Source organism: Primulina eburnea, chromosome 13 (genome assembly GCF_022965805.1).
Source record: "Primulina eburnea isolate SZY01 chromosome 13, ASM2296580v1, whole genome shotgun sequence".
Lineage (NCBI taxonomy): Eukaryota > Viridiplantae > Streptophyta > Magnoliopsida > Lamiales > Gesneriaceae > Primulina > Primulina eburnea.
In genome coordinates, this window is record NC_133113.1 from 22,730,962 (window position 1) to 22,758,252 (window position 27,291).

Sequence of the window (27,291 nt, forward strand, 5' to 3'; positions counted from 1 at the left end):
AATTTAAGCTGCTCTAACTTCCCAAATCCAAGCAAAAACCGAAACTCAAATCATAATTTTAACCTATGCCCATTTCGTCTCTGTTTTGACACGTTCGAGCAAATTACGACCCCGAATGGACCACGGCTTGAAATGACCCCAAACCATGCCCTTTGCCTCTTCCTTAGACCCTAACTGAGATCATGATCAACCCCTTTCAGAGACAGACACGACGCCCTAAACCTCTCGCATCACCAGCTCTCATTGCGCCCCTTCTTGCGCGCAGCGACTCCCTCGCGCACCAGTGGCTGCCACAGACTTTGGCTCGACCCTTGGGACATACCAGCCCCTCACCAAGACCCTAAGGCATGTCCCAAGCCCCCGGTATAGCCCTTACACCATCCCCTTAGCCCTAGGAACCACACACTCCACACAAGGCAACAAGTGCAACTTTTGGAGTCACGGTCGCTGCGCCATACCATTTTGTCCAAGCCCTGACTGAACTCATCCTAGACCTTTCTAGGACCCTAAACCTTCTCTCAAGACCACATCTAGGATCCCATGCAGTCTCCATAGCCGAAGGAGCCCCAAAGCCATGCCCCCTTCCCTCTTGGCCTGCACGCTTGTTGGGTGCAGGGCTGTGCAGCCCCTGACCAGCCTCTCTTATGATTTTTACCCTTCAAAACATACTTTAAACATTTAGGTCTACCTTTGGATCTCTTGGTTTGCATCCCTCCTTCAATAATTCTCAAAAACGTCAAGGATTTCTTATTAAAAACATGAGGTGCATATGAATAAAATTTAAAACATCATCTTTATGAACTTTTCACACAAAATCAAATACATGCAATATTATGGATTGAATGGTGCAAAAAGAAAGGTTTGAAAACATGTCTTTGCGTTTAAATGCTCGAAATACAAATATCGAAGCGGTGGAATATCGGGACGAACAGAAGATGATTCTACCTTTTTTCTATCATTTTTTCTCGTTAGAACCCCATCGATAAGCCATCTTGGGATGCAAGGGAGTCGGATGATCGTTGTTGAAAGAAAGGACGAGGAAGAAAATCGAAGAATGAAGGAGAAAAAAAATCGAAATCTTCCCTTGCCAAAGCTCCCAAGTTTCGGCCGTTTCTTGCACCACTTTCACGTAAATTTGTGTGTTTAGGGTTTATGCTTAATTATATTAAAAAACAAAAACAAAAAGGGCTTTTTAAATAATTAATTAATGAGCTTAATTAATCATAGTTTTTTAATTCATTAATTTGGTTCATTATGATTTGATTAATAAATTACTAATCCTCAAATAAAGATTTAAAAATGCATATTTCAAAAAAATCCCTTATAAAATACATAATTCCCTGCTCTCACTAATTAATTTAAATCTGATCTTAAAAATGCTAAAATTTTTGAATTGTTTAAAATAAATATTTTCTTAACTAAAAATAAAAAATTTTGCTTTTAAATTTTTAACACTTTAATCGTCTTCAGTCCTCCATCTCCGGCCAACCACCGAAATTCTTCTGAAAATCTTTAAATTTTGCAATCGAGCGAAGTTACACAATTAATCATTTAGTCACTCAAAATATATCATTCATGCATCCAAAATCATTTAATTAAAATATTTTAGCAATTTAATAATTTTCATGCATTCGGTCTACGTGAACTGATTTTCGGGCGTTACACGTGGGCTATTCGGGCTGGCCTAGAACTTACTTCACGCTTGGCTTCAAACTTGTTTGTATGTTGAGCTCAATCTAGCCGGCCGTAATTATCAGACCTAAGCTGAGCTAATAAAGTGAGAATCGCATAATCGAGTCACTGGTTTGTACTTAGAAAGTTGACTTAGTATTCATTGTGAACATGCACGAATTTTTATTGGCATACTTATGTTATGCGGCGTAGTTTATCTTGTTTTGATAATGGTCTTTCCATTCTAAAATCCTTAATTGATTGAGAGGAAAAAGGTAAATAGTGTTAGGTTTAAGCATCATGATTAAAACCTAAATGATTCATGGATCTGTTTTATATTTTGTTCTGGTCCATAAATGGATCTGTTGCATGATGTTTTGACATCTGATTTTATTTATTAAAAACATGTCGTAGAGTGGAAACTGGCACAACCCAAGGTTCTTTTGTCATTTTTGACCAATTGGGGCCTAAATGACTGAATGGAAGAACTTAGGGGCCAAGGCTAGAGAATGCAGCCATTTGAGTCCAATAGGGCCCCCTATGATTATTGTTTAGTATCTTCATTTCATATTTTAATGCTTATACATCTATATATTTAATTTCTTGCAATTAATATTGATGCTTGTTGAGTTTTTACCAATGAGGAAGGAATTATAGAAAATCTTACTATTTCTCACCTGTCTCAAATATGTCATGATTTGATAAGTATTTCTTCTATTCTTTTACTAATATATACACGTTGTAAAATACATTAGATAATTCAACAATTTTTTTATATATTTTAAAACACTCATTAAATAAAGATAAAAAATAAATTGGTTTGTATAATTGACTTTTAATATGATATATGTGAAAACAACCTATATTTTGAGATGGAGTAACATTTTTGAGAAATTTGTTTGGATCTTACTTTTTAAAACAGATATATCATATAATGATATTCTTAATATATTTGAAATAACAATTAAACATACATGTTCAGTGGGATGGAGTGATTAATATTTATATGGGAAAGTTTTTTGCATCCTCGGGTTTTTAAGAAGATATATTATGCAAGTTAATATATATCTTGACCACATTGCCTTCCCAATAATATGATAAATATTAAATATATAATTAGTACATCAAGTCATTGAAAAGGATTGAATAAATACATACAATGGACTAATATTGTTTAAACTAAAATAAGGGCCATTTTAACTCACTGGAGTCACTTTTACACAGCATACAATGACCTTAATTGGCAAGTATCTAACATTAGTTCATGCCTATCTTCACTAATGAGCGAACCTAATTTTAACTGTTTATATAAGTAAATAATCGGTAGATTTTGAATAAACGTAGCATGGAAGATGCCTTTGGCATACCCTTTTTGTTAATATTCAGCATTTGTCATTAAACTCTTTGCTAGTTGCTTCCTTGTTTTTATGGAATCTGAAGAACTGGTGCAGCAGCCTGTGAACTTCTCCATAGTTCTTGGTTCTGGTAATGAGATGGCTTTTGATCCATTGCGCTAGCTTCTCAGTCGAGTGCGCAAAGTTTCTTTGGTTGGAATCTGAGGCATAACGTGCATCCACCAATAAGATTGCTGCATAGTCATTTACATGCCGAATAGCTCTGCCTAAAACATAGGAATCACAGTGATCAAATCAAAACTAGTAACATAAACTAACATATGATCACAAATTTTATGATGCAACTAACCAATTGATTTGATTTACAGCTTTCATGCAAAGATTTTCATAATAATCTTTTCCTCTGCCTTTGCACCGTTTAAGGATGTGAAAACCTGTCTCAACATCCGTGTCAAGGCTTTCATTATAAAAAGAAGACCTGACATTTTTGCATGGAGTTGTCGTCTCAAAACCTTCAATATGCTTCACCCTCTCTATCAACTCGATGTCTGATGGATTGGGATATGGCAATCCAACCATTACTATGCATCGGCCTGTCCCATCAGCAAAGTTGATGCCTTCGGATATCTTACCTCCCACAACTGCAAGGAGAATTGCTCCATTGCAAGCTATGGGATCACTGCTGGGTAATGCATAAATAGTTTCTTTGTATTCTCTCAAGACAGCTTCAACATCTGAATTTTTTCTGGGCTCTCTAAAAACACGCTTCTTCTTCATAATTCTTGAGAGAATTCCGGATGCTTTCCATGCATCATAGACCCTGCCCTCATAGTCAAAGGACGAGAAGAATGCAACTACACCTTCCGGAACAACTGTGACTAGATTAGCTAGTAGAAGACCTAGTTCCTCAATCTGTGATTCAAAACAAAAGCAAGTAGTTACTCGTCAGAAGTATAGAAGTGAATAAATAACAAGATTTGCATTCAAACTTTAGTTGGTCCCATACGTGGTTATAACGCTAATGGATCTATGCATGATTCAATTCTGAGGCTATATGATGGAATCTCATGAGCATATGCACGTGTGAATAACATAAACAATTAAATGAGGACAAAACAAAATCATTTCCATAGCATTAGGCAGGCTAGCCTATCCTCTTTCTTTGTCTACCATCATATTGACATTATCATGATACGAATCAGGATTTGATAAACTTGAAGTGTGCCTAGGAAGAAAATACTGGGGGTCGGAAACGATGAACAGGATCTAGACCCCAATAATGGAATTTGATTGGGCCGTGGAATGTGTATCAAAAAGATACCCAACAAGCTGGAGGCCTACTCGACTTAAAACATGCAGAGAAGAATTTCAGAATTCCAAAATGTGGAGGGTACATTAAAACATGCAGAGAAGGATTTCAAAATTCCATTTCTTTAAGTTTCTTTTCTTTTGGACATCGGTAACATTGAATTTAGCTATTTGTGATCACCATTTCCAGAACAGTTAATATTACCTTCTGCGATTTTTTATTTTGATGTATGAAATAAGCAGCAGAAAAAACCCATTTGTCCTGTTGTTCATCTTATTTTTTTAGTGTAAAACAATGCTGCTGGTGTGTTTGGTTTAATTTGTAACTTCGTAGCAATCTGAGGAAATAAAGGATAAAGCATTCTAGATTTCTCACCATGGTTGGTGAGCTTCTGCATTTGAAGCTAAAATCAAGTGGCTGGCCAGAAGGCCCGTGCTTAACTGCAACAGGTAAAATATTCTCCGACGGAATTATATGACCACATGAAAAGAACCGCAACTGATCTCGTGGCAGCGAAGGAAAAAGTCTTTCCTTTGTCTCCTCAATAGGTTGCAAAGTTCCTCCAGCCAAAATGACAGCATGAGCTTGATCAACTACCTATAATTAATAACCGCATGGATGAAAGTTGAATTAGAAGCATATTAGAATGCAACACAGAAAAAACCTGGCAAACCTGAGAAAATATTCTCTCCCCTGTGAGCATGACATACTTAATATAACCTCCTTCTTGCCCATTGCATGTTAGCCGCTGTCTAGAGATTATCACTTTTCCATCACTGTCATTATTTGTCAAAGAGAATAGCATGTCTGCTAATGCTCTAAACCCAGATACTGCACTGTCTGCACTAATTGTTTCCCCGTCAGTAACTGTAGCACCTTTTTGAAAGAAGGATATTTTATCTCCATACCCACTGACCTGAGAGAACAAGAAATATTTCAAAGTTCAAAACATCACATGCTACAAAAAGACAAATATTGATGGAGGAATAATAAAGGTATCACCTTGTAAATTATGTTGCTCTCTTTAATATATCGCAACAGTTTGACCAGGTTTATGTTGTCAATGTTTAAAGCAAACAGAAATTCATTCATAGCCATTGAAGAATCAAAGGCCCCTTCACGGTCCTCGATATTAGACAAAACGTGGACATTGTTAACAACCTTTATATCGTCACATAATACTCTTGAAAATGCCCGAGTAAGAACCATCAATATCTGAATATATCTTCTGTTCCCGGGTCCTAGGAGATTGCAAAATCGTTTGAAATAGCCGTCCAAGAGAACCCTCAAATGGTTCAACTGAGGAGGAGAGGAAACTGTCAAACTTATGCTTAGACCTTGAACTTCTGTAACATTTAAGAGTAATAACAGCAAAATTTAAAATTACTAATTTACCTGGTGCAAAGTAATTTTGGCATCATACATACTTATGAGAGTGTCTGCCAGATTATGAGCTTCATCTATGATAACGACGCTATTCTTCAAACTTAAACCCAATGATTCACGTGATGATTTTGAAAGAAGAGATTGGTAAGGAAGAACCACAAGATCAGCTGTAGGCATCATTTTTCTCGAACCATAATAAGGGCAACTTCCTATGTTGAGTCCAATACGAACAAGATCCTCAATATCCATAGGTTCCTGTTGAATAACTACATTTTTAAACTCTTCCGTTTTACGTCTTCTCAGCATTGGACACCCAGAAGACGCCTTTTTGCATTGAACCCCTTTTTCAGCTCCCAGCTTCTGATTATCAGCAGAATAACTTCCATCAAGAAATTATTATTATTCACTTGTACAACTCCTTTTTTCAGATATTGTTTGCTATGTGCTATAGATTGTATATAGAAATGGCAAATATGTAGGTATAATTTAGGATTTGATTAGTTATATTTCTAACATACGAGTAAAAGTCTATATATAACATGTGTGTATATGATCAATGAATAAGAGACATTGAAATGTATTCTTCCTCTTTATTTGCCTTCATATAGCACAACCAAATAGTGGGGAGGGTACAGAAATCTGGGTCACTTATTTTAGTGACAATTTGTTCTCACCACGGGCATAGGAAGAAGCACTGCTCTCCGATCTGCCATCGCCTAGATTTCGGGTCCCATGTCGCTGGTGCCTCAAGGTGCTTCTATCGCCGGAAATCTCGTCGGCTTTCACTAATCCACTCACCCTGCTCCATATACCACTCATGTATACCTAGTTGAGCTAGCATTTGTTCAGGTGTGGGACTTTTTGTGCATCAGGTTCAAAGTTTTTTTGATATTTCAGATTTAATCCTCTGTTTCCTTTAGTTTTACTGTACTTTGGTGATATGACTGAGAAGAAATCTGTACTGGTGTCTAACATTGTTCCTGTGTTCTCAAAATTCACGGAACACAAACTAAATTACTCTAATTATGTTGATTAGAGTAAGACAGTCTGTCTTTTTCTACGGAGCATTGATATGAATAACCATATGACTATCAACCCATCTACAAATGAGTCAAAACAAACGTGGTTAATACGAAATTCCATTGGAAGTGAGGCAATTGGTCTGATTAATCACTGTTTGTTAAAGAAGCTGATGGAATATCTAGATTTCTTGTATTGTGGAAAGATGAATATTTCCAGCATTTATGAGGTGTGCAAAGCCTTTTATCGTGCTGAAAAACTAGATAGGTCTCTTACAACCTATTGCATGGAGTTTAAAAGGATTTATGAAGAACTTAACATGTTATTGTCATTTAGCCCTGATGCGAAAGGACAACAAGCTCAACTGGAGAAAATGACAATGATGAGTTTTTTAGCTGGGCTTTCTCATGAATTATAAAATGTTAAATCTCGGATTCTCTTTAGTTCTGAGATTTCATCTCTACAAGAAACATTTAGTAAGGTGTTGCATACAAATAATTTTCCACCTGCTGGATTTAATAATGCTTTTGTTGGACGAAATAACATATTTGAATCTGGAAGACAACACAAAAGTGGTGGTAAAGGAGTAGGGACAAGCAACTATGACAAAATTCGTGACACTCTAGGACAAGAATTCGGAGGTATTGTTTGCCACAATTGTCATTAGCCGAGCCATATGAAACGTGATCACAGGAAATTGCGGAATAAGAAAACATAGTCAGCATACATTACATCTACCAATGACACTTCTGTCATGATGTTCCTCGATGAATATGCCAATTCTCTCAATACCAAGAATCATTAAAAACTCCACCAGTTACTGCCATCATTGAGTCGGGTAAACCAAATACATGTCTTGTTTCCTCATCCACCAAGTTGGTCATTGATTCTGGTGCCACAGATCATATGACATGTGATTCTAAATTATTCTCTGCATTTCAGTCACATACCTCTATTTCTACAGTTACTTTAGCAGATGGGTCAACCTCTGATGTTCTAGGGTTTGGCACAATTATTTCCGCTCCTTCAATTCCGTTACACTCTATCTTAATCTTACCTCAATTGTCGCTTAATTTAATTTTTGTAAGCAAACTCACTCGTGCTCTTAACTATTGTGTCTCATTCTTTCCAAACTACCGTTTACGAAGATTACAGTGAAAGACATGAGACTGGGGGCCTCTACATTCTTGATTCACAAGTACCAAAGTCCAGCACATGTTCTAGAATAACCACCCATTTTAAGCTCATGGTCAGTTGGGCCATCATTTTCTCCCAGTGTTGAAGAAACTTTGTCCACAATTTCATAGACTATCCTCATTAGATTGTGATTCTTCTCGGTTTGCTAAACACCATCATCTTAGTTCCAACCCAAGAGTCAATAAATGAGCAAATACTCTTTTTGAAGTAGTTCACTCAGATGTTTGGGGGCCTTTTCTTGTTATGTATAAAAGTGGGTTTAAATATTTTGTTATTCTTGTTGACGATTATTCTCGTATGACATGGTTATATTTAACGAAAACTCGTTTGAGTTATTCTTTAATTTATCTGCCCTTTATACTGAGATTCAAACTCAATTTAATATTCCTATACAAATACTGTGAGTGTGAAGTGAAGATGCTAAGGACTACTTATCAGAGTTTTTTCAAACTTACATGACTCGACAAGGCATTTTTCATCAAACCTCTTGTGTAGACATACCCTCTCAAAATGGGGTCGCGGAGAGAAAGAATACACTTCTCGAAAATGCAAGAGCTTTATGATTCCAAATGCACGTTCCACAACGGTTTTGGGCTAATTCAATTTCCACAACTAGTTTTCTAATTAATTGCATGTCATCATCTGTTCTTTATAGTAAGTCTCTTTACCATGTTCTCTTTCCAAATAAGCCATTGTTTCATGTTGAACCTATAACATTTCGTTGTACTTGCTTTGTTCGGGATATTCGTCCTCATGTCACAAAACTTGACCCAAATCTCTAAAGTGTGTTTTTCTTGGGTATTATCGGGTTCAAACAGGATATATATGTTGCTGTCATAATCTTAGCAAATATTTGGTGTCCGCAGATTTGCTTTTCTTGAAACCACATTTTATTTCCATTTATAGATCGTCTTAGTCAGGAGAGATGATGATTTGTTAATCTATACTCTCACGTCCTCTATTTCTGATCTTACTGAATTTGTTACTGTTAAGCCTCCCATACAAGCAGGTTTATTCTCGGCGACGTCTTCCTCCTAACCTATGTCCAAGACCAGCTTGTTCGTCGGCAGATCTGGTTTCAAGTAATGATCTAACAATTGCTCTTCGCAAATGTACACGTCAATGTATCTATCCAATATCTTCTTTTGTGTCTTATAACCACTTATCATCATCTTCATGCTCCTTTATTGCATCTCTCGATTTTATATCTCCTCCTAAGACTGTTAACGAAGCTCTATCTCATCCAGGATGGCATAATGCTATGATTGAAGAGATGAACGCTTTGGGTTACAATGGTGCTTGGACTATGACCAAATTACCTGTAGGAAAGACACCAATAGGATGCAAATGTGTGTTTACTGTTAAGGTCAATCCTGATGGGTCTATTGTTAGATTGAAACCCGCCTTGTTGCTAATCCCTATACCCAAATTTATGGTGTGGATTATTCTGATATGTGCTCTTCTGTTGCTAAACTTTTTTTTTGATACGAAACATTATTTTATTTAACTTTTTGAAAAAAAAAAAAAAGTTACAAAGGAAGTGGCCCTTACATCAGTTAGACATCAAAAAAAATTTCTTCATGGTGACCTTAAAGAGGAAGTCTATATGGAGCAGCCACCCGGCTTTGTTGCTAAAGGGGAGTATGGGAAAGTGTGTCGCCTTTGAAAATCCGTATATGAATTGAAACAAAGGCCTCGGGCCTGGTTTGGCAAATTTAGTGAGGCAATTGAGCAGTTTGACACGGAGAAAAATAAGTCCGATGATTCTGTGTTCTACAAACAATCTGCTGTGGGCATAATTTTGTTGGTTGTATATTTGGACGATATTTTCATTATGGGAAATGATATTGCAGGTATTTCATCTCTTAAATCCTTTCATCACAGCCTGTTTCATACAAAGGATTTAGGGATTTTAAAATACTTTTTGGGTGTTGAGCTAACAAGTAAGAAGTTAATCTTCTATGCCAAAGGAAATAGGTACTTGACTTATTGTCTGAAACAAGAAAATTGGAGGCTAAACCATATGGTACTCCAATGATTCCTAATTTGCAGCTCACAAAAGATGGTGAATTATTGAGAATCCTGAGAAGTATAGAAAATTGGTCGGAAAGTTAAATTATCTCATTGTGACTTGTTCAAATATAGCATATTCAGTCAGCTTTGTGAGTCAATATATGGCTTCTCCAACAGTTAATCATTGGGCAGCTGTTGAACAAATTTGTGTTATTGAACGAGGACTGGACGAGTTATCTTGTATAACAATCATGGTCATACTAAGGTTGAGTGTTTTTTCAGATTCTAACTGCGCATGATGCTAGGATAATCGAAAATTTACATTTGGTTATTATGTCTTTGTTGAGGGAAATCTAGTTTCACGGAAAAGTGAGAAGCAAAATGTGGTCTCACGATCAAGTGCATAATCAGAACATAGAGCTATGGCAAAAGCTGTATGTTAGATAATGTAGATATTTCAGCTTCTGACCGATGTAGGTCTTAAAACCTTAATACCGGCAAAATTGTGGTGTGATAACCAAGCAGCTCTAAATATCGCTTCCAATCCCATATTTCATGAAGAGCGAAGCATATTGAAATCGATTGTCAATTCGCTCGTGAAAAGATTCGGCTAGGTTTGATCACTACATGATATGTGAAGACACTAGAATAACTGAGAGATATCTTCACAAAAGCTTTAAATAGAGTTCGGGTCGATTACCAAGCTGTTCATGATATGATCCAGCTTGAAGGAGTCTTGTAGATTGTGTATAGAAATAAGAAATATGCCGATATGATTTACCTTGATTGTTTGGGTTTGAATAGTGATTTACCTTGATTGTAGGGATTTGATTAGTCTACTTTTCCAACATAAGACTAAAAGTCTGTATATATATGTGTATATGACTAATGACTAACACATACTGAAATTTATTCTTCCTTCATATTTGCCTTCATATTTTGTTACAATATGCAAACAAGTCAACAATCCCATAGTTATTAGAAAGTTAGTGCTTTTCCAAGATACAACCAAAAACATTAAAAAAAAGGTTTCAGACAGTGTTAGGTCTGCGGAGGAAAATATGTTCCAAAAAACTGGATTAATTCTTGATGGGGGATGTAAATATAGCCTGGAATATACACCTTTTCAGCCTGAAGTATACACTTACTCTAAGAAAATACTTCAGGTCAGCTGTTTGTGACTATAGCTGACAAGTTTATGCTCAAGAAATTATAAATAGAGCATATGACAAAAAAGGCAACTCTCCAAGCTGTTCTCATTGCGCATAACATATTGTGTGATTGAGATGACACGCAATTGCACAGATTATTATGATGTGTACTTAAAATAATATATGGCACCAAAAGCATAATTATCTTTGTTATGAGCCTTTACCGTATTTTGCGAGAGACATTAAAAAAATTCGAAAAATGAAAATGATACTACAGAATAAAGCCATTGTGTCATGAGAAGAATATAACTCTAATCACTTCAACGAATATAAAAGAACCATTGAACCAATATAAAGTGAAAAAGAAAACAGCTCAATCATAAGAGATTTTGCTTAGAATCCAATGCAGAGAATAATGGTCAAGTCGAGGTTACCTGTACCTTCATTTTAGAAGCTTCATCCTTCTTTTTTTTTTGGAGCTCCGAGCACCTCTCATTTATGCGAGTGGAGTTCCCTAACTTCAGCACCTCTGAAAGTAAAGTTCAATATGCTATAAAACCGTTAAATACCAATACATTCAAAAGCCATATGTACTATCCAACTCAATAACAATTAGATAATTGATTCTCCTACCTTCATTAATGCATAAATTCTTCCTAGACCCCAAGCAAACAACCTTCAACTCGCTGGCAAATTTGGTCTTCCTCAACTCTGAGATGAACTGTGAAAGCTGTGAATGCGTCCGACTACAGAAATAAATCTTCATTCTTGTCAACTCTTCCTCCTGACCCAGCCAATTTGCCTCCTCTTCATCCTCACTTGACAAAACATCGGCCTGATTGTTTGTTTTTTTTAATATTCCACCGTCTTCTCTTCCACTATCATATTCTTGCAACAAAAACTCTGCCTCATCCACCTCGTCAACTTCACCTTTTGTCTTACAAATTTTCACCTCCTTGACTACTGTTTTTTCCCTCCACTTCATCTGCTTCAAAAGGATTAAATAAATCCCTGGTGAATTCTTCATTGTCCCTTTTAATCCGCTTCCCATTTAAACGCACCCCATTTTTTCTATTTCCTTTCATATTATCACCTAATAGAGGATCAACTTCTTTATTTGGAACAAAAGTTCTCATCCAATCAGGTTCATCATTATCCACACCAGTTCCATCACCCTGTTCCTCCATCTCATTACATTTAGAATCATCCAGATTCTTTCTATCAACAAGCCATTGCAGCGAACTGCAGATCATGCTTAGCGTTTTCCCAGTCCCTATACAGCTCAATCAAAATTCAAACAACCACTAAACCAAAATCAAAAACGGAGAAAAACATCGATCGAGTAAAACGTTATAATCATGCAAGGAGATGAGCAAAAGACACCTGTGGGGCTTTCGAGCATGGAAATGCCACCTCTGTCGAGGGATTGATAAAGGAATTTCATGAAATCCAGTTGAATAGAGTAGGGTTCATACGGAAATGCTGGGAATTCCAACTCTTCATTCTCTTTCATTCTCGAAGAAACCGGCGGCAATAATCGGCAGTTCGGCGCCGCTAATATTCCTGTCTTTATTCCCGCGCAAATGTATCGTTAAACCCCAAATAAGTTGCTCCGCCCCTACTGTTTTAAATAGCCACAAACTGAAAACCTATCGAAATAGCACTTATTATTATTATTATTTTTCAAAAAAATTATCAAATTTTGGAAGTATCCAAAAAAATTGTGAAAACAAAGTTACAAATAAAGTAACGAATTCGAAATCCATGGATTGTGATTATATTTTTATGGTTAATAATAAAATAATATATTAAACTTTAAATTCATAACTTACTTATTTACACGTCAGTTACACTAACGTAGAACGAATTTCAATTATCTCTATTGAATGAATTTGAAATATATCATAATTAATATGAAACACTGAGTATCATGGAAGTGTGAATTTTCTTGTTTCCCTAAAGCTAAAAAAAAAACACATTTGAATATATTTGAAATTCATCAATACAAACACAACTTATAGTGAAGCATAGTTTGATACATAGGATAAGGGAAGGATTGATAAATAATCTTCTTATCCTATGTTTGGTACATTTTTAAAAAGCTCATGATAATATCATGAGCCCTTGATAAATAATTTTTTTGAAGGATAAAATATCACTTCTATTAGATGTGATAGTTTTAATTTAAGGATAAAATACATTACAAATGACTTAATTACCCTCATTTTATAAATCTATGCTAGTTAGTTGAAATTAAAATCAAATAAATATTTTTTATTTATTTTTATATATTATATAAAATGATAATTATATAAATTGATTTTTATAAATCTCAATAAAATTATTAGTATCACCCGATTAACCTTAAAAATTTATATTTGACTTGACTCACAAAATCAAAGGCTCAATTATCATATTATATAATATATAAAATTAAGTAAAAATAAATAAATCATGCAAACACTATCGACGCATGAACAAATAAAAAATATGAAGTCAAGCAACGACTTTGAAATTATAAAATTTATTATGCTAGGTTAATTTTGTAATTACAATCTAATATATAAATTTAATCACTCTTATTAAAATCATACCAAACATTAAATATGATATCTTACATTTTATTTATCCTTAACTTATCCTTATATTATATATTACATGTTTATCCTATCATGTGTACCAAACTATGTCTTACTATATTATTAAAGTTGAGAATAATTTTAGTATCATTTTTAAGTTTTTTGATAAATAAAAAATACTCACATTATAAATATGTTCAAATTATTTAATAAAAAAATCATGAAACCTATTTCAATTTTTTATTTATTTATAACTATCATATCCTAATAAAATATTTTATTTCAAAAACTTTTGACATAGTAGTAAGCGTTTTGATCATAATAATTGTATCAAAGTAAATATCACGAGTTCGATTACCACTGATTGCAACTTGTAAAATTATTGAGAGAAAAATTGTTGGATCAATAATTGTTTCTGTTTGGTAGAACAATCGAAATATGATGTTTGAGCTGCCGTATGATTTAAAAATTTAAATTGTATCATTATCACCAGATATAACTTTTGACATAATAGTAAACACTTGATCCTAACATATGTGCAACCACAATTTATATATTTTCATCCCTCACGTTTGAAAACAATGTCAAATTCATTTCCGATCTTTCAAATTGCTTTAATGTCATCTCTCATCATTTTTTTTTTGGCCAATTAGTTGTCTTGTTAACTGTTTTACTTAGACTATCTCCAACCCATTGCACTACATTCTGCACTATATTCTGCACTACAATAGTGTAACACTAAATTCATCTCCAACCTATCTACACTACATTCTACACTAAAAAAGAATATTCTCAGAATATTCTTATAATATTAATTTTAATTCAATAATAACCAATTATACATAATAAATGTAATTATATTATTTCATTATTTATTAGAAAATCGATTAAAAAAAATAGAATTATACAATCTATTTAATTTTTAAAAAAAAATTTAAAAAATTTAAATTATTATTTATGTTTCAAGAATAAATTATTTTAAAAATTTAAAAATAAAAATATTAATTATATAATTAATATATAATAGAATATTAAATATTTATAATTATTAAAAAACAAAAAAAAATTAAAAAAAAATAAAATAGATGTGTGCTGCGCCACATGTAGAGTTGCTTTTAGAGCAACTCTAGTCCAGCACCATTTTTGGTGCTGGATTGGAGTGAAAATCCTTGCTCCACAATGGAGCAACTCCATTGTGGAGCAAGGATTGGAGTTGCTCTTAGATACCATTTGGTCAATTTTATTTACATAAAACTAATTTAAATATTTACTTTTGTAAAATTAAATTTTATTTTTGAAAATTCAAGTATTTTTTGTTAATTTTATATACGGAAACAAACTTGTATAATTATTAAATTAAAATTGTAAGAACAATTACACTTATGAGAAAAATGTTAGATATGGAATTCTTTAAAAATTAAGTACTCAATTGTTTTGCCGCTTAAACATGTATAAGAAATGTCAAAGAACTAAGCGTAAATATCAAATTTTAAGCTTTTCAAACTAAAGCGAGATTTGGATGGGCTTAAGTGCAAAAAATTGTTTTTAATTTTCACTATAATTTTAAATATTTTTAAGTAAGATAATAGATAAAAAGTATAAAATTTTAAATTAATACATTTTAAAGTTCTTAAGAACCTAAAAGTATTAAAAACTGAAATAATTAATGATTTCTCACGTATCTATAAAATAAAAATATAATTAAATAAAGTAATTATCTATTAGGATGTCATATTTATATTTATGAATGTTCAGTTATTATACATATATGATATATATTTGTAATAGTTATTTTAAAAAAATGTTGAGTTCTAAAAAGCAGTTGTAATCGAGCTTAAGCAGTTCTTTTTAGAACATTTTGTTTAGGTTTATTCTCGATCAATTTTTTAAAAATTTGATTATAATTTTGACAACCAAAATTTCTGATATTTACTAATTTACTAATTTCTTATTTAAGGATTGAGATTGGAAATGAGAATAACTTTACTGAGAAATTTAAACAAAATCCTAAAGGGGTTAAAAGTTAGCAAAAACGCAATTGATATTTAACGTAATAACAAGTTTATTTTGTTTTATTTTCACATTATTATGATAATTTAGTTAATTAAGAGAATTTTATTTGACCATCGCTATATGTACTCTATTTAAGTACATTGTGATTTAGGTTTTGGTAAAACTCACTATTCTATTAACTTTATTTTTATTATTTTTTCATTGTGAATGATATTTGGATTTGAAAATATTTTCGCTAATTTGAGAGAACTCTCATTATATTATAATCAAAAGGATTGAAAAATGTTATATAAACAAGTGAATATATATTTATCGTCATGATATATTTTTATTTATTGTGTTTTGATATATTTAAATTGATGAATACTAATAAAACAAATGTTATTCAAAAGATTTTAAATATTATCTAAATCTCAGGATTATGTTTTCATGATTAGTCACATACGTGCGATGCACGTAAATATTCCTACTTTAATAAATATACAAGCTTGTGCCAAGCATAAAATTGAAATAAAAACACTTGAGTTTGCAAGATAAAATTTAATTTGGTAAAAATAAATTTTTGAATTAATTTTATGTAAAACAAACCAAATGGTATTTAGGCAAAACAACTTAAAAAGGCAACTAATTGGCTGCTAAAAAAAAACGATGATAGATGACAATGAATTAATTAATTTGAAAGATTGAGATGAATTTGACATTGCTTTCAAAACGTGAGTGATGAATATAAATTTGACATTGAGTTACTTTAATTCATTCTACAGAAATTAATGATTAGCCAAATATTATTGTGAAAATTAATAGAGAACATTTAAATACATGGATTGATAATGAAAGTTACAATTGTCAACTCACCACCCTTTTTCTTCCTTTTGACTGTCTTTCTACAAAGGAAGAAAAAAGGCTGAGGTTGTGGAAACAAATTGAGAAAAAGCTCTTGAAGCCCTGGTGGTGTTTGGTTGATCTTGTCGCGATCGACGTGATCAACATGCTTTGCCTTCTTTGCAGTCGAGTACGCCTGCCCTTGCTGTCATCGAGCTCACGAGGGATGATGGTCGCGCGCTCAAGCTTGACGCTTTGGCGAAATTAGACGAGGCTCCAGCACCAGACAGCGTGAAGAATGCACCGTTGAGCATCAAGTCGCCTTCCGATCTCCAGTTCCATTTCTTCCACTGGCTCTGTGATGCAGTCTCATGTTTGGTCACCTTGAAAGGCAATAACTTCACTTGTCAGCAACAGTACACTCAACAGTTAAATTATGATTTATTCCAATGATTATGTTACTATTTTAAGTACAAATATATAGATTTTTTATGGTAACATGTAGCATATCTATATCTATATGTATTATATATATTCTTACTCACCTCCTTATGGACCCTATCATCAGGTGCAAGAAATCTATTGCCTTGGCTGTTGATAGTAGGAGCTGCACTTCCACCAATCGCATACTTTCTCCAGTGTGTGTAGTCATTGTTCACAACATGAAAATAGCCATGCCTGCATCTGCAAAATATGTTGAGAACAGTGTCTTTTCAGCCATCGTTTCGGGTGAGACGAATTGTATCATATACCTCAACAAAACAATATCAGGGTTGAAATTCTAAACATGTCAAATAGCTATATTAGGCTCGAATTACGCAAGGATCGCGCGGGTGAAAGGCTTTGAAAAAGATTAGTACGGTGCCTGTCTTTATGTACCTTGGCATTCTCTGGCTGAGCCCTTCTCCGAAATGATTAAAGGCAATGGTGACTTGCATGGCTTTATCACGTGTGTAACTATCACTATGCCCCAGGAGCATGACCTTATCATGATGTGTCATGTAATTGTTCGAAATGGTGATGGCTGTCGAGCCCCGTATGGCATCGATGAGGCCGTCTTGGCAGTTCGACAACGAGCAATGATCAATCCAGATATTGCTGGAACTGAATATAGACACCCCATCACCATCTGATAAGCCTCTCCATCCAAAATGCTTAGTAGAATCCCTCACATAAGCATTCCCCCCTACCTTGCAGTCATGTATGTTGATGCCATGTATGATGACATTTGTGACATATTGAATGGTTATGCATGGCCCGTTAGCTATGTGCACACTCACACCTCTGCCATCAATGGTTTTGAACGAGGTTATCATGAGTTCTTGCTTCAGTGTAATGACCATGTCGCGCGAGAAAGCGATCCACAGAGGCTCGCTTTGGATGACACCGTATCTCAGAGTCCCCTGTTTTGGATTCACAGCATCATCTCCGGAGTCCGTCACTACATAAATCTTGCCATCTCTTCCACCAGTGGCACCCCTTCCGAACCCAATCGCGCAATCCGCCAACCTCTGCCTATTGTTTTTCCAATTAGGATCACAACTCCAGCAATCGTCGATGGGGTTGCCTGCTCCACAGGATAGAGATCCCAAATTCCTTCTCGACGCATTAACTTTCCTGCAAGAATTTATAGCACATTGTTAAGACCATGTCAAGCTGAACGAAAAATTATTAAACGAAACCCCGTGTCGTATCGTGTCGCTTACTCATTAAATTCTTGCACCACTAGTTCAGGGTCTGGAATTGTGGAAGATAATGTGAGAAGTGGAAGCAATAGAAGAAGTGATGTTAGAGGGAAAAGTGTGATTTCCATGTTTGTTTCTTTTTTGATTTGTACAAAGAGGAAAACAGGGTAGTTTTCTGTTATTTCTTGTTTGGTTTTTTATAGGAATGAAATAACATTGACTAGCCCACCTTTTCTCCACCATTCTGAAATTTCGCATCTTTCCATGTGAATTACTATTCAAATGCCCAATTGTTATTTTGTATGGCTTTTTAAAATACTTTCTTTGATTTCAAACTTTATTATTATTATTATTATTATTCTGAAATTCTAAATGATGCAAAGGGAAATTTATTCTGGAACAAATCCATCCACCAAAAAAAATAACTATATGAAAAATTAGAGAAAAAAACATGATACCTCAAGTAAAAGAAAAACACATACATATATGCATCATTGTATTTCATGTTAATACGAGTGTGTTCTCTACATAAGTCGAATCGAGTCGATCTTTTGAAGTTCTACACTTCTACTTTGTTTACAAATATTGAGTCTCAACCATCATAAAATTTCTGGTTTTATTATGCTCCAAGATTCATGTAAACCTTAGAAATATTATTAGAAATATTATGGTGTTTTAATTTAAAATAGAAAAAATTTGTTGAGCCAAGTGTTGGAATTATTTTGTCGGCTCACATAATTTAATTAATTATACATGGACAAACTATCTAATAAAGAATCTAATTAATTACGAGTTTTCAAAATATTAAATAAATTGGTATGATCCATCTTCATGTGTAGAAATTCTGTTCAATTAAGTCTTTAATAATGAGTCAAAAACTGCTAAGGTTATGGTTCCCGAGGCACAGATAGTAACATAGAATATATACGACACACATATTTTAGATCTCTCTTTTTTTCTATCTAAGCCAAGAATAAAGCGGTCGATTTTCTGTTGCCTTGGAAGATCCATAACTCCAACGCTCAATCAATCAATGGATTCTGGTACGTGTTTATTCTTATTTATATTTTCTGATAATTCAACATGAATTCCTAGCGTGTTTTGATATATTGAGTTAATAACACGATCGACATATTTATTTTATTAAATCTTCGACACCAAGAAAATATCAAAACCTCAATATAACATTTTATTCACAATTGATTTTGTATTAAAATATATCTCCAAATTGTGCCACAACATTTAAAATTTAAATAAATTGAGATCTTGAGAGTTTTGTCACATACAATTCTTTGGATTTTGGTATATATTGAATAATTTAAAACTCCCCGTTTGTTCGCATCTTAAGCATAAAACATATTCAACCCCTAAAATAATTGGACTAGGCAATAAGTCAATTCTCGAATAAGTAGAACTATGCTGCAATGATTAGAGCATAGTCAACTTATCTTTTAATTGATTTTATTCTATTGTTACAATAAAAGTAGTGAAACACATAAAATATTATGTACCTAAATTAATCTTGTGTTGGATGAACTCAAAAGTCGCGAAAAATGAATTTTATAGACAATTTTTTTTTTAAAAGACTGAAATTTTCCAAGAATTCACATGCTATTTCATCAACTTGACTATCTTTTTATGTAAAGAGGCATGTGCAAACATGCAACAACTATGTATTATTAAGGAACTTATGAAAAACCATTTAATATCGAATTCGAGTAGAGATGGTAGTTGTTCTTCCTTGATCCAAATTAAACGTGATTTTATTTTTTTAAGAAAACATCATTAATCGTATTTGATCAAATAGATGTGTGAAAATTTTGAGAATGTTTCCAAATTAAACCTCACATTGTTTTAATCGCCGCAACCACACAACCCCTCAATTTTTTTTTCATGATTATATTTTAGTTTCTTAAAAGGATCCGTACAAACCGACTGTGGACCATGGAATAAATTTTAATTATGTACTAGTAACTGAAGCACATGTGTTGCATGCGTATAACGAAATATATGAATATTGGGTGTTATATTGTGAATATTTTACAAATTTGAATATTTTATATGGTGCAATATGTTAAATTTTTTTCTCAAAAATCATTTTTCTACACATTCATAAACATAATAAACAGTGTTCGGATGCAGATCGAGCATTACCTCCAGCCATCGAATGATTTGTAAGTTTCTGATTTCCTTCGATTGAAACATTATAAGCAGTCCAACACTCTCTGTAGATGATGTATTTTGTTCTTCTGAGGTGTGTGTTTAGGAAACTCAATCACCGGTATTTACAGGCATCTCATATCATCAATGAGTGATCTGCTGGAGCCTTATCGTCAAAATAAGAGGCGCATGCGCATCTCAATTTTCTAAAGTTGAGGCGGCTTGTACTGTTTGTCAAAAATATAGGCTATGGCCGTCGTCATTTTCTACATGTCTTTCCTTCTTTTGATAGATATGTGTCATTTTTCTTACATTCTCTCACTTGACTCATATCTCATTTTTCATAGGAGAAACCAAAATACATGAATCATGGCGATGAGTCATCTTAAAACAATTATTATCTTCCATGTATCACAATGCATGATGTATCTCAAATTTATATAACTTAATGAATAAATCTTATGTTTATTGGAGTTCCAACTTTATTGATATATCTCAAATCAATGAATGTGTGTACAACAAATATGAGAAAATATCACATCATATTTTCATCAAATTTGTTCTTACAAAAAAATTAGATAAAGGAACTAAGTCCCATTCTTTCTGTATGATCCTTAAATTTCAATGGTGGCATGTCTTTAGTCAAAGGATCTGCAATCATCAATTCAGTGCTAATGTGCTCGATAATTAATTTTTTTTAATCTTTAACACGTTCCCGAATGGCTAAATACTTAATGTCGTTGTGCTTACTTCGATTACCACTTTTGTTATTTTTAGCCATAAAAACAACAGCTGAATTGTCACAATATATTCTTAATGGCCTAGATATATAATCCATAATTCTGAGCCTCGAAATGAAACTTTTCAATCATACACCATGTGAGGTTGCCTCAAAGCAAGTTACGAACTCAGCTTCCATAGTGGAAGTAGCACTTAATGTCTGCTTTGCACTCCTCCAAGATATAGCTCCACCAGCTAGCATGAAAATAAATCCTAAAGTCAATTTTCGTGAATCAATATAGCAAGCTTAGTCTGAATCAGAGTAGCCAATTACTTCCAAATTCTCGATTCGTCTGAACATAAACATATAATCTTTGGTCCCTTGAAGGTATCTCATCACTTTCTTTGCAGATTTCCAATGGTCTAAACCTGGATTATTTTGCTATATTCCCAACATCTCAAAAACAAATTCAATGTTAGGTCTAGTGCAAACATGAGCATACATCAAGCTTCCGATTGCAGAAGCATAAGAAATGCTTTTCATTTGTTCCCTCTCTAAATCATTCTTTGGGCAATGGCTTAAATTTAACTTGTCTCCTTTCACAATGGGAGCGCTATACTTGGTAAACAATCTTTCATCTTATATCTCTCTAAAACTTTGTTGATATATGTAACGTACCGTACTTTTCATACTCAAAATTTGCGGAAAAATTAAAACTTTTCTTCAACATAAAATAACATTCAAAGTTTGCCATAAATATCTCAACCAAGTCCCCCATAAGACATGGTTGTCCAAAAATAACTACAATAAAATTTGCTCACAAAAGGTTTGCTCAAAGTGTTTCCCTCAAAACATGAAATCAGAGTAAATTAACATTTGCATAAAAACATAAACATTGCGGTCCTCGGGTTAGCCTCCCGCTCAGTCCAAGCCTGCCCCTTGGTTGCCACCTCCTGTCTCCTCATCAACATACTCACCTGCATCGATCAAGTCTAGTGAGTCTAAAGACTCAACACGTATAAACTGGGAAATAGCGAGTACTACATAATAAAACCGCATGACAACTTTAAAATAGAACATACATACTTGAACTTGAATTTGCGCACTAAAACTTGAACATACGTACATAACATAGACGTGCCATAACGTGAAAACTTGTCATAAACATACTGCATACTAGAACATACATAACTTCATCATTTTGCGTAGAGGCATGTTTCAAAGCAAGTGACCCATAACATAATAAATGCCTGATCAGACAAACCACAGTACTGGGCTGACAGGGACGTATCCACTGCCACATACATGAGATCCCCGTTCATAATTTAACGGGCTGGTTGGTCCCCGTTCATAATTTAACGCTTCCCAACCTCGATCTAACCCGTTCATAATTTAACGGGCGGATTGGTTCCCGTTCATAATTTAACGCTTTCCAATCCTAAACATAATTTGGTCACAAGATATTTAGTATACCTCAAAAATTTAATATATTTTCTTGCACATCACACATACTTACTTGGCGTTGAGGGATTCGTTAAACTTCGATCGGGGCCCTTGCTGCACATACTGACCATGATTTAACATTTTTAACTCGCATAACTTAGATGTAAGTAATCATGCTCCCTTACGAGTTAAATCAATTTCTTAGGACGTTCTAAAGTTCCCATGACATGACTTTGTAATTCATTGTACTAAACCTTGACCTCAAACCTCAAAGCATACCATAATTTTTTCCGCAAAATATGAAGTACACGGACCCCGTGCCCAGGTCCGGCTCCGGGTCCGTGTAGGTACTGTAAAATGCGTGTGTAGAAAGAGGGAGACACGGACCCCGTGCTTAGGTCCGTGTAGGGGTCCGTGCAGACTCTGGAAAAAGGAACTCTGGAAGAACAAAGGCACGGACGCCGTGTCAGGGTCCGTGTACTGGTCCGTCTACCTACTGCACGACGAAACTGGCGTGAAAATTTTTACATGATGTTTCCTCCTCCTCACCCAACTCCATGGCTACGAATTGACACCCCAAGACACTCTCTAGGACACCAAGGCTTTATACTAACCCCCAAAAATCAGAAAGAAATCGTTCCCAAAAGCGACGATTGACAACCAACGACTCAAAACGACTCAAGCACGGAATTTGACACCAAATAGTATCCTACGACTTCTAATGGATTCAATCACTTAGCAACACTAAACGACACATTATTATCGATCCAACCTCATACAAAAGATGTCTAAATGCAGCAACAATCGCTCGACGATTTCCAACGAAGCCTGCAACACAAAACTTGAAGAACTTATCAATAACATGATTTTCTGAAAACACGGTTTGAGCAGTCCCACGAAAAACGTCATAACTCACTCAATTGTTGTCCAAAAATCTCGAATTTTATATCAAATCGAAGGCATAGAAAGGTTCTAAAATTTTTTAGTTGAAGATTTCTAAAATTCTCGACTGAAAATTCGCAGTTTCAACCAGAACAGTAACAACGTGATTTTTGATCCCTAAAATGGTTTCAAAAGTGATCCCAACACAATTGCTCGAACTTCAACACATCGTACACATGGTTTTACGCATAAATAACAACACACGCATAATATGACATGAATCGATGTATCAAGAACAGAATATACATGTCTTTTGATATTTAAAAATACCGATACGACGATACCGAAGCGGAGACGGTGCGAGGCTCGATCCGGGACGATTGTGGCACTAAAATCTTGCAATAATACCAACGTGAACCTGCTGGAAAATCGAATGGAAGGGGGCGGCAGCTTTCACCTCTTAGAACCCTAGCTTTCTCCTCTCAAAATAATAAAAACCTGATTTGTGAAAGTGTGTGTGTGTTAAGCGATTTTAGTGTGTAAGTGTGTGTTAAGATAGTAATTAGAGAATAAATTATGCTTAATTCAATAATTAACATGCTAGTTTAAAAATGCTAATATTCTCCTAATTAAAGAAAATACACATTAATTTTAAATAGCTCCTTAATTAAAATAACACCCACAAAATAAAAAGTTTAAAAGTCTTAAACTCTCAAAATTACTAAATAAGTGATTTAAGCTTGAAAATGTTAAAACTCAATAAATTATTTAAAACGCCCCATTCCTGACTTAATATAAAATGCCGCATAAAATTTCCAAATCGTCACCGGTCTCTTCCTCGACTCCGCCTCGAATAATCGCCTGAAATATGAAACTTGAAAAACATTCTAACGTGCATCACACTAAACATGACTCGGTTTAAAATAATGCATTTTAAATAAATCATGCACTACTAAGACTCGTTTTAAAATTAATTAAAATGCTTTAATGATTAAACAAATGCATGGGTTATACGTGTACTGAATTTGGGTACTACAATATAGGTTTCTTGAGACAGACTTAGAATATGTCGAATTTTGTCCCTATGTATGAAACGTCCACTACTTGTTTTTCTTTAAAATATACTAGAACTTTTTTTCTAACCATGGTTTTGGCCGAATATACTTGCAAAATAAATCAACTAACCTATTTTTTAAAAATCCCAAAAACGTAGTTCAAAACAATAAAATCGAAACCGTCAAACCAAACCTAAAACTAGCATTTTTCAAAGTAAATTATAAACATCTTAAATCTTCTCAAAACTACTCAAAAGTATCAAAAGTCATAAACATCATAAAATCTTTAAAATCATACTAATGCGGAAAACTAGCAAAGATTCTCAGGTTATGTGCACCATCAGTCCTGCTAGTTCAACCATCAATTCCTCCAACATCATCAAAATCATGCTCACCTACATCAATCACACCTAGTGAGTCTAACGATTCAACAAACCTTAACCATGATAACAAGTAGTACATATATATTCATATGCAACAGTGAAAATACTTTTAATAAAAATACCTTTTAATGAATATGTAAACTATAAACTTTTTTCCTTTCATCATAAACATATACATATACATTCCCTTTAGGGTGAATTTCATTCATTAATTGTGACCATCCTTTCATCATTCGGTCGATTGATCAATCTCAGCCGTAACCATGGTACCAGGCGACGAGGCAACATTAACCATTTTTCCGTTATGTGCCTTTCTCTATAGTTGGTGAGGACATCAACGACACTCTCACTTATCAACGGAGCATTTGCCTTACATATCATCATATACTTTCGATGAAAATTCGATCGTCGGGCTCTCTCTAGAGCCTTCTCCCATAAACGGGCTCCCTCTAGGGACTTATCTCTCACGAATCCCCATTTCCTTACCATCACAATTAAATAACTTCTTTCAAAACATTTTCCTCTTTCATCACTTTATAAAAATACATGCAATAATATCATTTTCTTTTAAATCAAGCATACAATGCGTCTTTTAGAATTATCGTTCTGTAGGACCGAGCGCTTGCCGCTTTACCAAAAGTTATAGCTAGTAGTAATGACGCAACTCAAATTTTTTAAACGCACCACGATTCGATCGCTCTACCAAGTAGAGACAATTATTGCACCCAACAATCTCTCTCCCAATAATTGCACTCCTTGAAATCAATGAGATTTGAAGCCGCGATTTTGGCTCTGATACCAATTGTAGGACCGAGCGCTTACCGCTTTACCAAAAGCTATAGTTAGTAGTAATGGTGCAACTCAAATCTTTTAAAACGTACATCAACTCAAGTACCATGATTCGATCGCTTTACCAAGAATGGTCAATTATTGCACCCAACAGTTTTTCATCATAAAATTCCATAACCTTTCAAAATAAACATTTTATCATTGAATTCAGCATTCAGGGCTGTAGAGGCCCGTATTTCGTATTCGTAATTTTTGCGGAGTTATTTAAAATTTTCTCTTTAATTAAATAACATGCATCATTCATAAAATAAACTAATAAATAGGTTTAACTTTAAAATAACTACGGAAGTAAATATTGTTTTTCAAAACAACAACTTAAAAATAATCCAACATATAAAAATCTAAATTTGAACATAAAAAGGTGAATAACTAAGACATGAGGTCCTCGGGTTCCTACTACTGCTGACCCAAGCTAGCTTACTGGTCCCCGCCCTCAGTTCCGACCTCATCAGTACCTACAACAATCAAGTCTAGTGAATCTAAAGACTCAACATGCATATATCATGAATAATGAGTAAATATATCATAAAATTTCGTGTAATCGGAAAAATATCGGATCGTAAAGCGTAATGTGAAAATCATGTCATGAGTAATTATAAATACGTGCATATCTTAAAATCGTACGTAAAAGATTTGCTCGATAGAGCCTTGTTGTAAAATATCATAATGAGATTTTTTTGGTAGAGATAATGTTTCAACGCAAGTGGCCCGTAACATAACATGAACGTGTGATCAGACTAAACCACATTATACTGAGCGATAGAGATAACCATAGCCCTTGGACTGGATGTCCGTACCCATACATAAACATAAACCGGTCGTAAGTCACCGGATAGAGATCCCATAAGTGTGAGGTAGTCACAAGACATATTGCAATTATCTCAAAATAAACATTTTATATTTTATGCACGTAATATAATTATAACCCTGTTTCCACCGGATGAGTTGGATCGTTCCCAGGCTTGCTGCGACTTAATCCTACATGAGACACATGCAAATATTCTCAACTTGACCAAAAACTTCATATCCGAACAAAAAATGAGACAACTGAGACCAACAATCTAATTTCCATCCATGACTCTGTACCAACTCGAACCAACATCGAACCATCATTTAGTCATGATTAAAATACACCTAACATGATGAAATAAGAACCCTAAGAATGGTATTCCACAAAAATTAGTGAATGGAGGCCAAAATAATAAAACGCTCCTTCGAGAGTCACTTTGGCACATTGCACCGTAAATTCTCTTACGACCTCTAAACTTAACCGAATCACAAACAGCCAAAAACATGACCTTCCCTAACTCATTGAGGTACTGTCCATTCCAAGGCCATAGGCTAAAAGCCAACCAAGAACTCGCACACCACCTCTGAACCGCAGCAATGCTGCTGTCAAAAGCCGTGACAGCAACTGTGCTTCCAATGCATGGTTTGTTAAACTAATGGCCATTGTTGCTTGAACCACTGACCCAAGTCTCTTACCAAAATCCTAAGGGGTGGCTCAAACCATGGCTAATGGCGCTTGGCCAACCAAAATTCAAGCAAACACCTAGGACAACCCAAAGCTCCCACCGAGAGCACCAACTTTCGTGTA

General features: G+C 34.4%; 2 protein-coding genes across 2 annotated transcripts; both read right to left on the reverse strand.

Annotated features, from left to right (window-relative positions):
* Positions 1-2,800: 2,800 nt before the first annotated feature.
* On the reverse strand, positions 2,801-12,696 carry LOC140810804 (uncharacterized). Its single transcript, XM_073168698.1, is given in 10 exon segments — positions 2,801-3,295; positions 3,380-3,938; positions 4,711-4,932; positions 5,009-5,251; positions 5,338-5,634; positions 5,731-6,081; positions 11,543-11,631; positions 11,736-12,051; positions 12,053-12,375; positions 12,486-12,696. Coding segments are annotated over 10 exon segments (2,772 nt in total). The 5' UTR covers positions 12,616-12,696; the 3' UTR covers positions 2,801-3,053.
* Positions 12,697-16,626: 3,930 nt separating this feature from the next.
* On the reverse strand, positions 16,627-18,373 carry LOC140809352 (probable pectate lyase 5). Its single transcript, XM_073166946.1, has 4 exons — positions 18,223-18,373; positions 17,396-18,133; positions 17,062-17,200; positions 16,627-16,899 (listed from the first exon to the last, which is right to left on the reverse strand). The coding sequence occupies exons 1-4, from the start codon at positions 18,327-18,329 to the stop codon at positions 16,678-16,680; spliced, it is 1,206 nt and encodes a 401-aa protein (XP_073023047.1). The 5' UTR covers positions 18,330-18,373; the 3' UTR covers positions 16,627-16,677.
* Between the last annotated feature and the right edge of the window lie 8,918 nt (positions 18,374-27,291).

Coding starts and splice junctions, on each gene's coding strand:
- LOC140809352 (XM_073166946.1), bottom strand. CDS start 18,329: ATGGAAATCACACTTTTCCCTCTAACATCACTTCTTCTATTGCTTCCA. Junction 18,134..18,222: donor GTGGTGCAAGAATTTAATGA/GTAAGCGACACG, acceptor AAATTCTTGCAG/GAAAGTTAATGCGTCGAGAA. Junction 17,201..17,395: donor CTCAGCCAGAGAATGCCAAG/GTACATAAAGAC, acceptor CATATTTTGCAG/ATGCAGGCATGGCTATTTTC.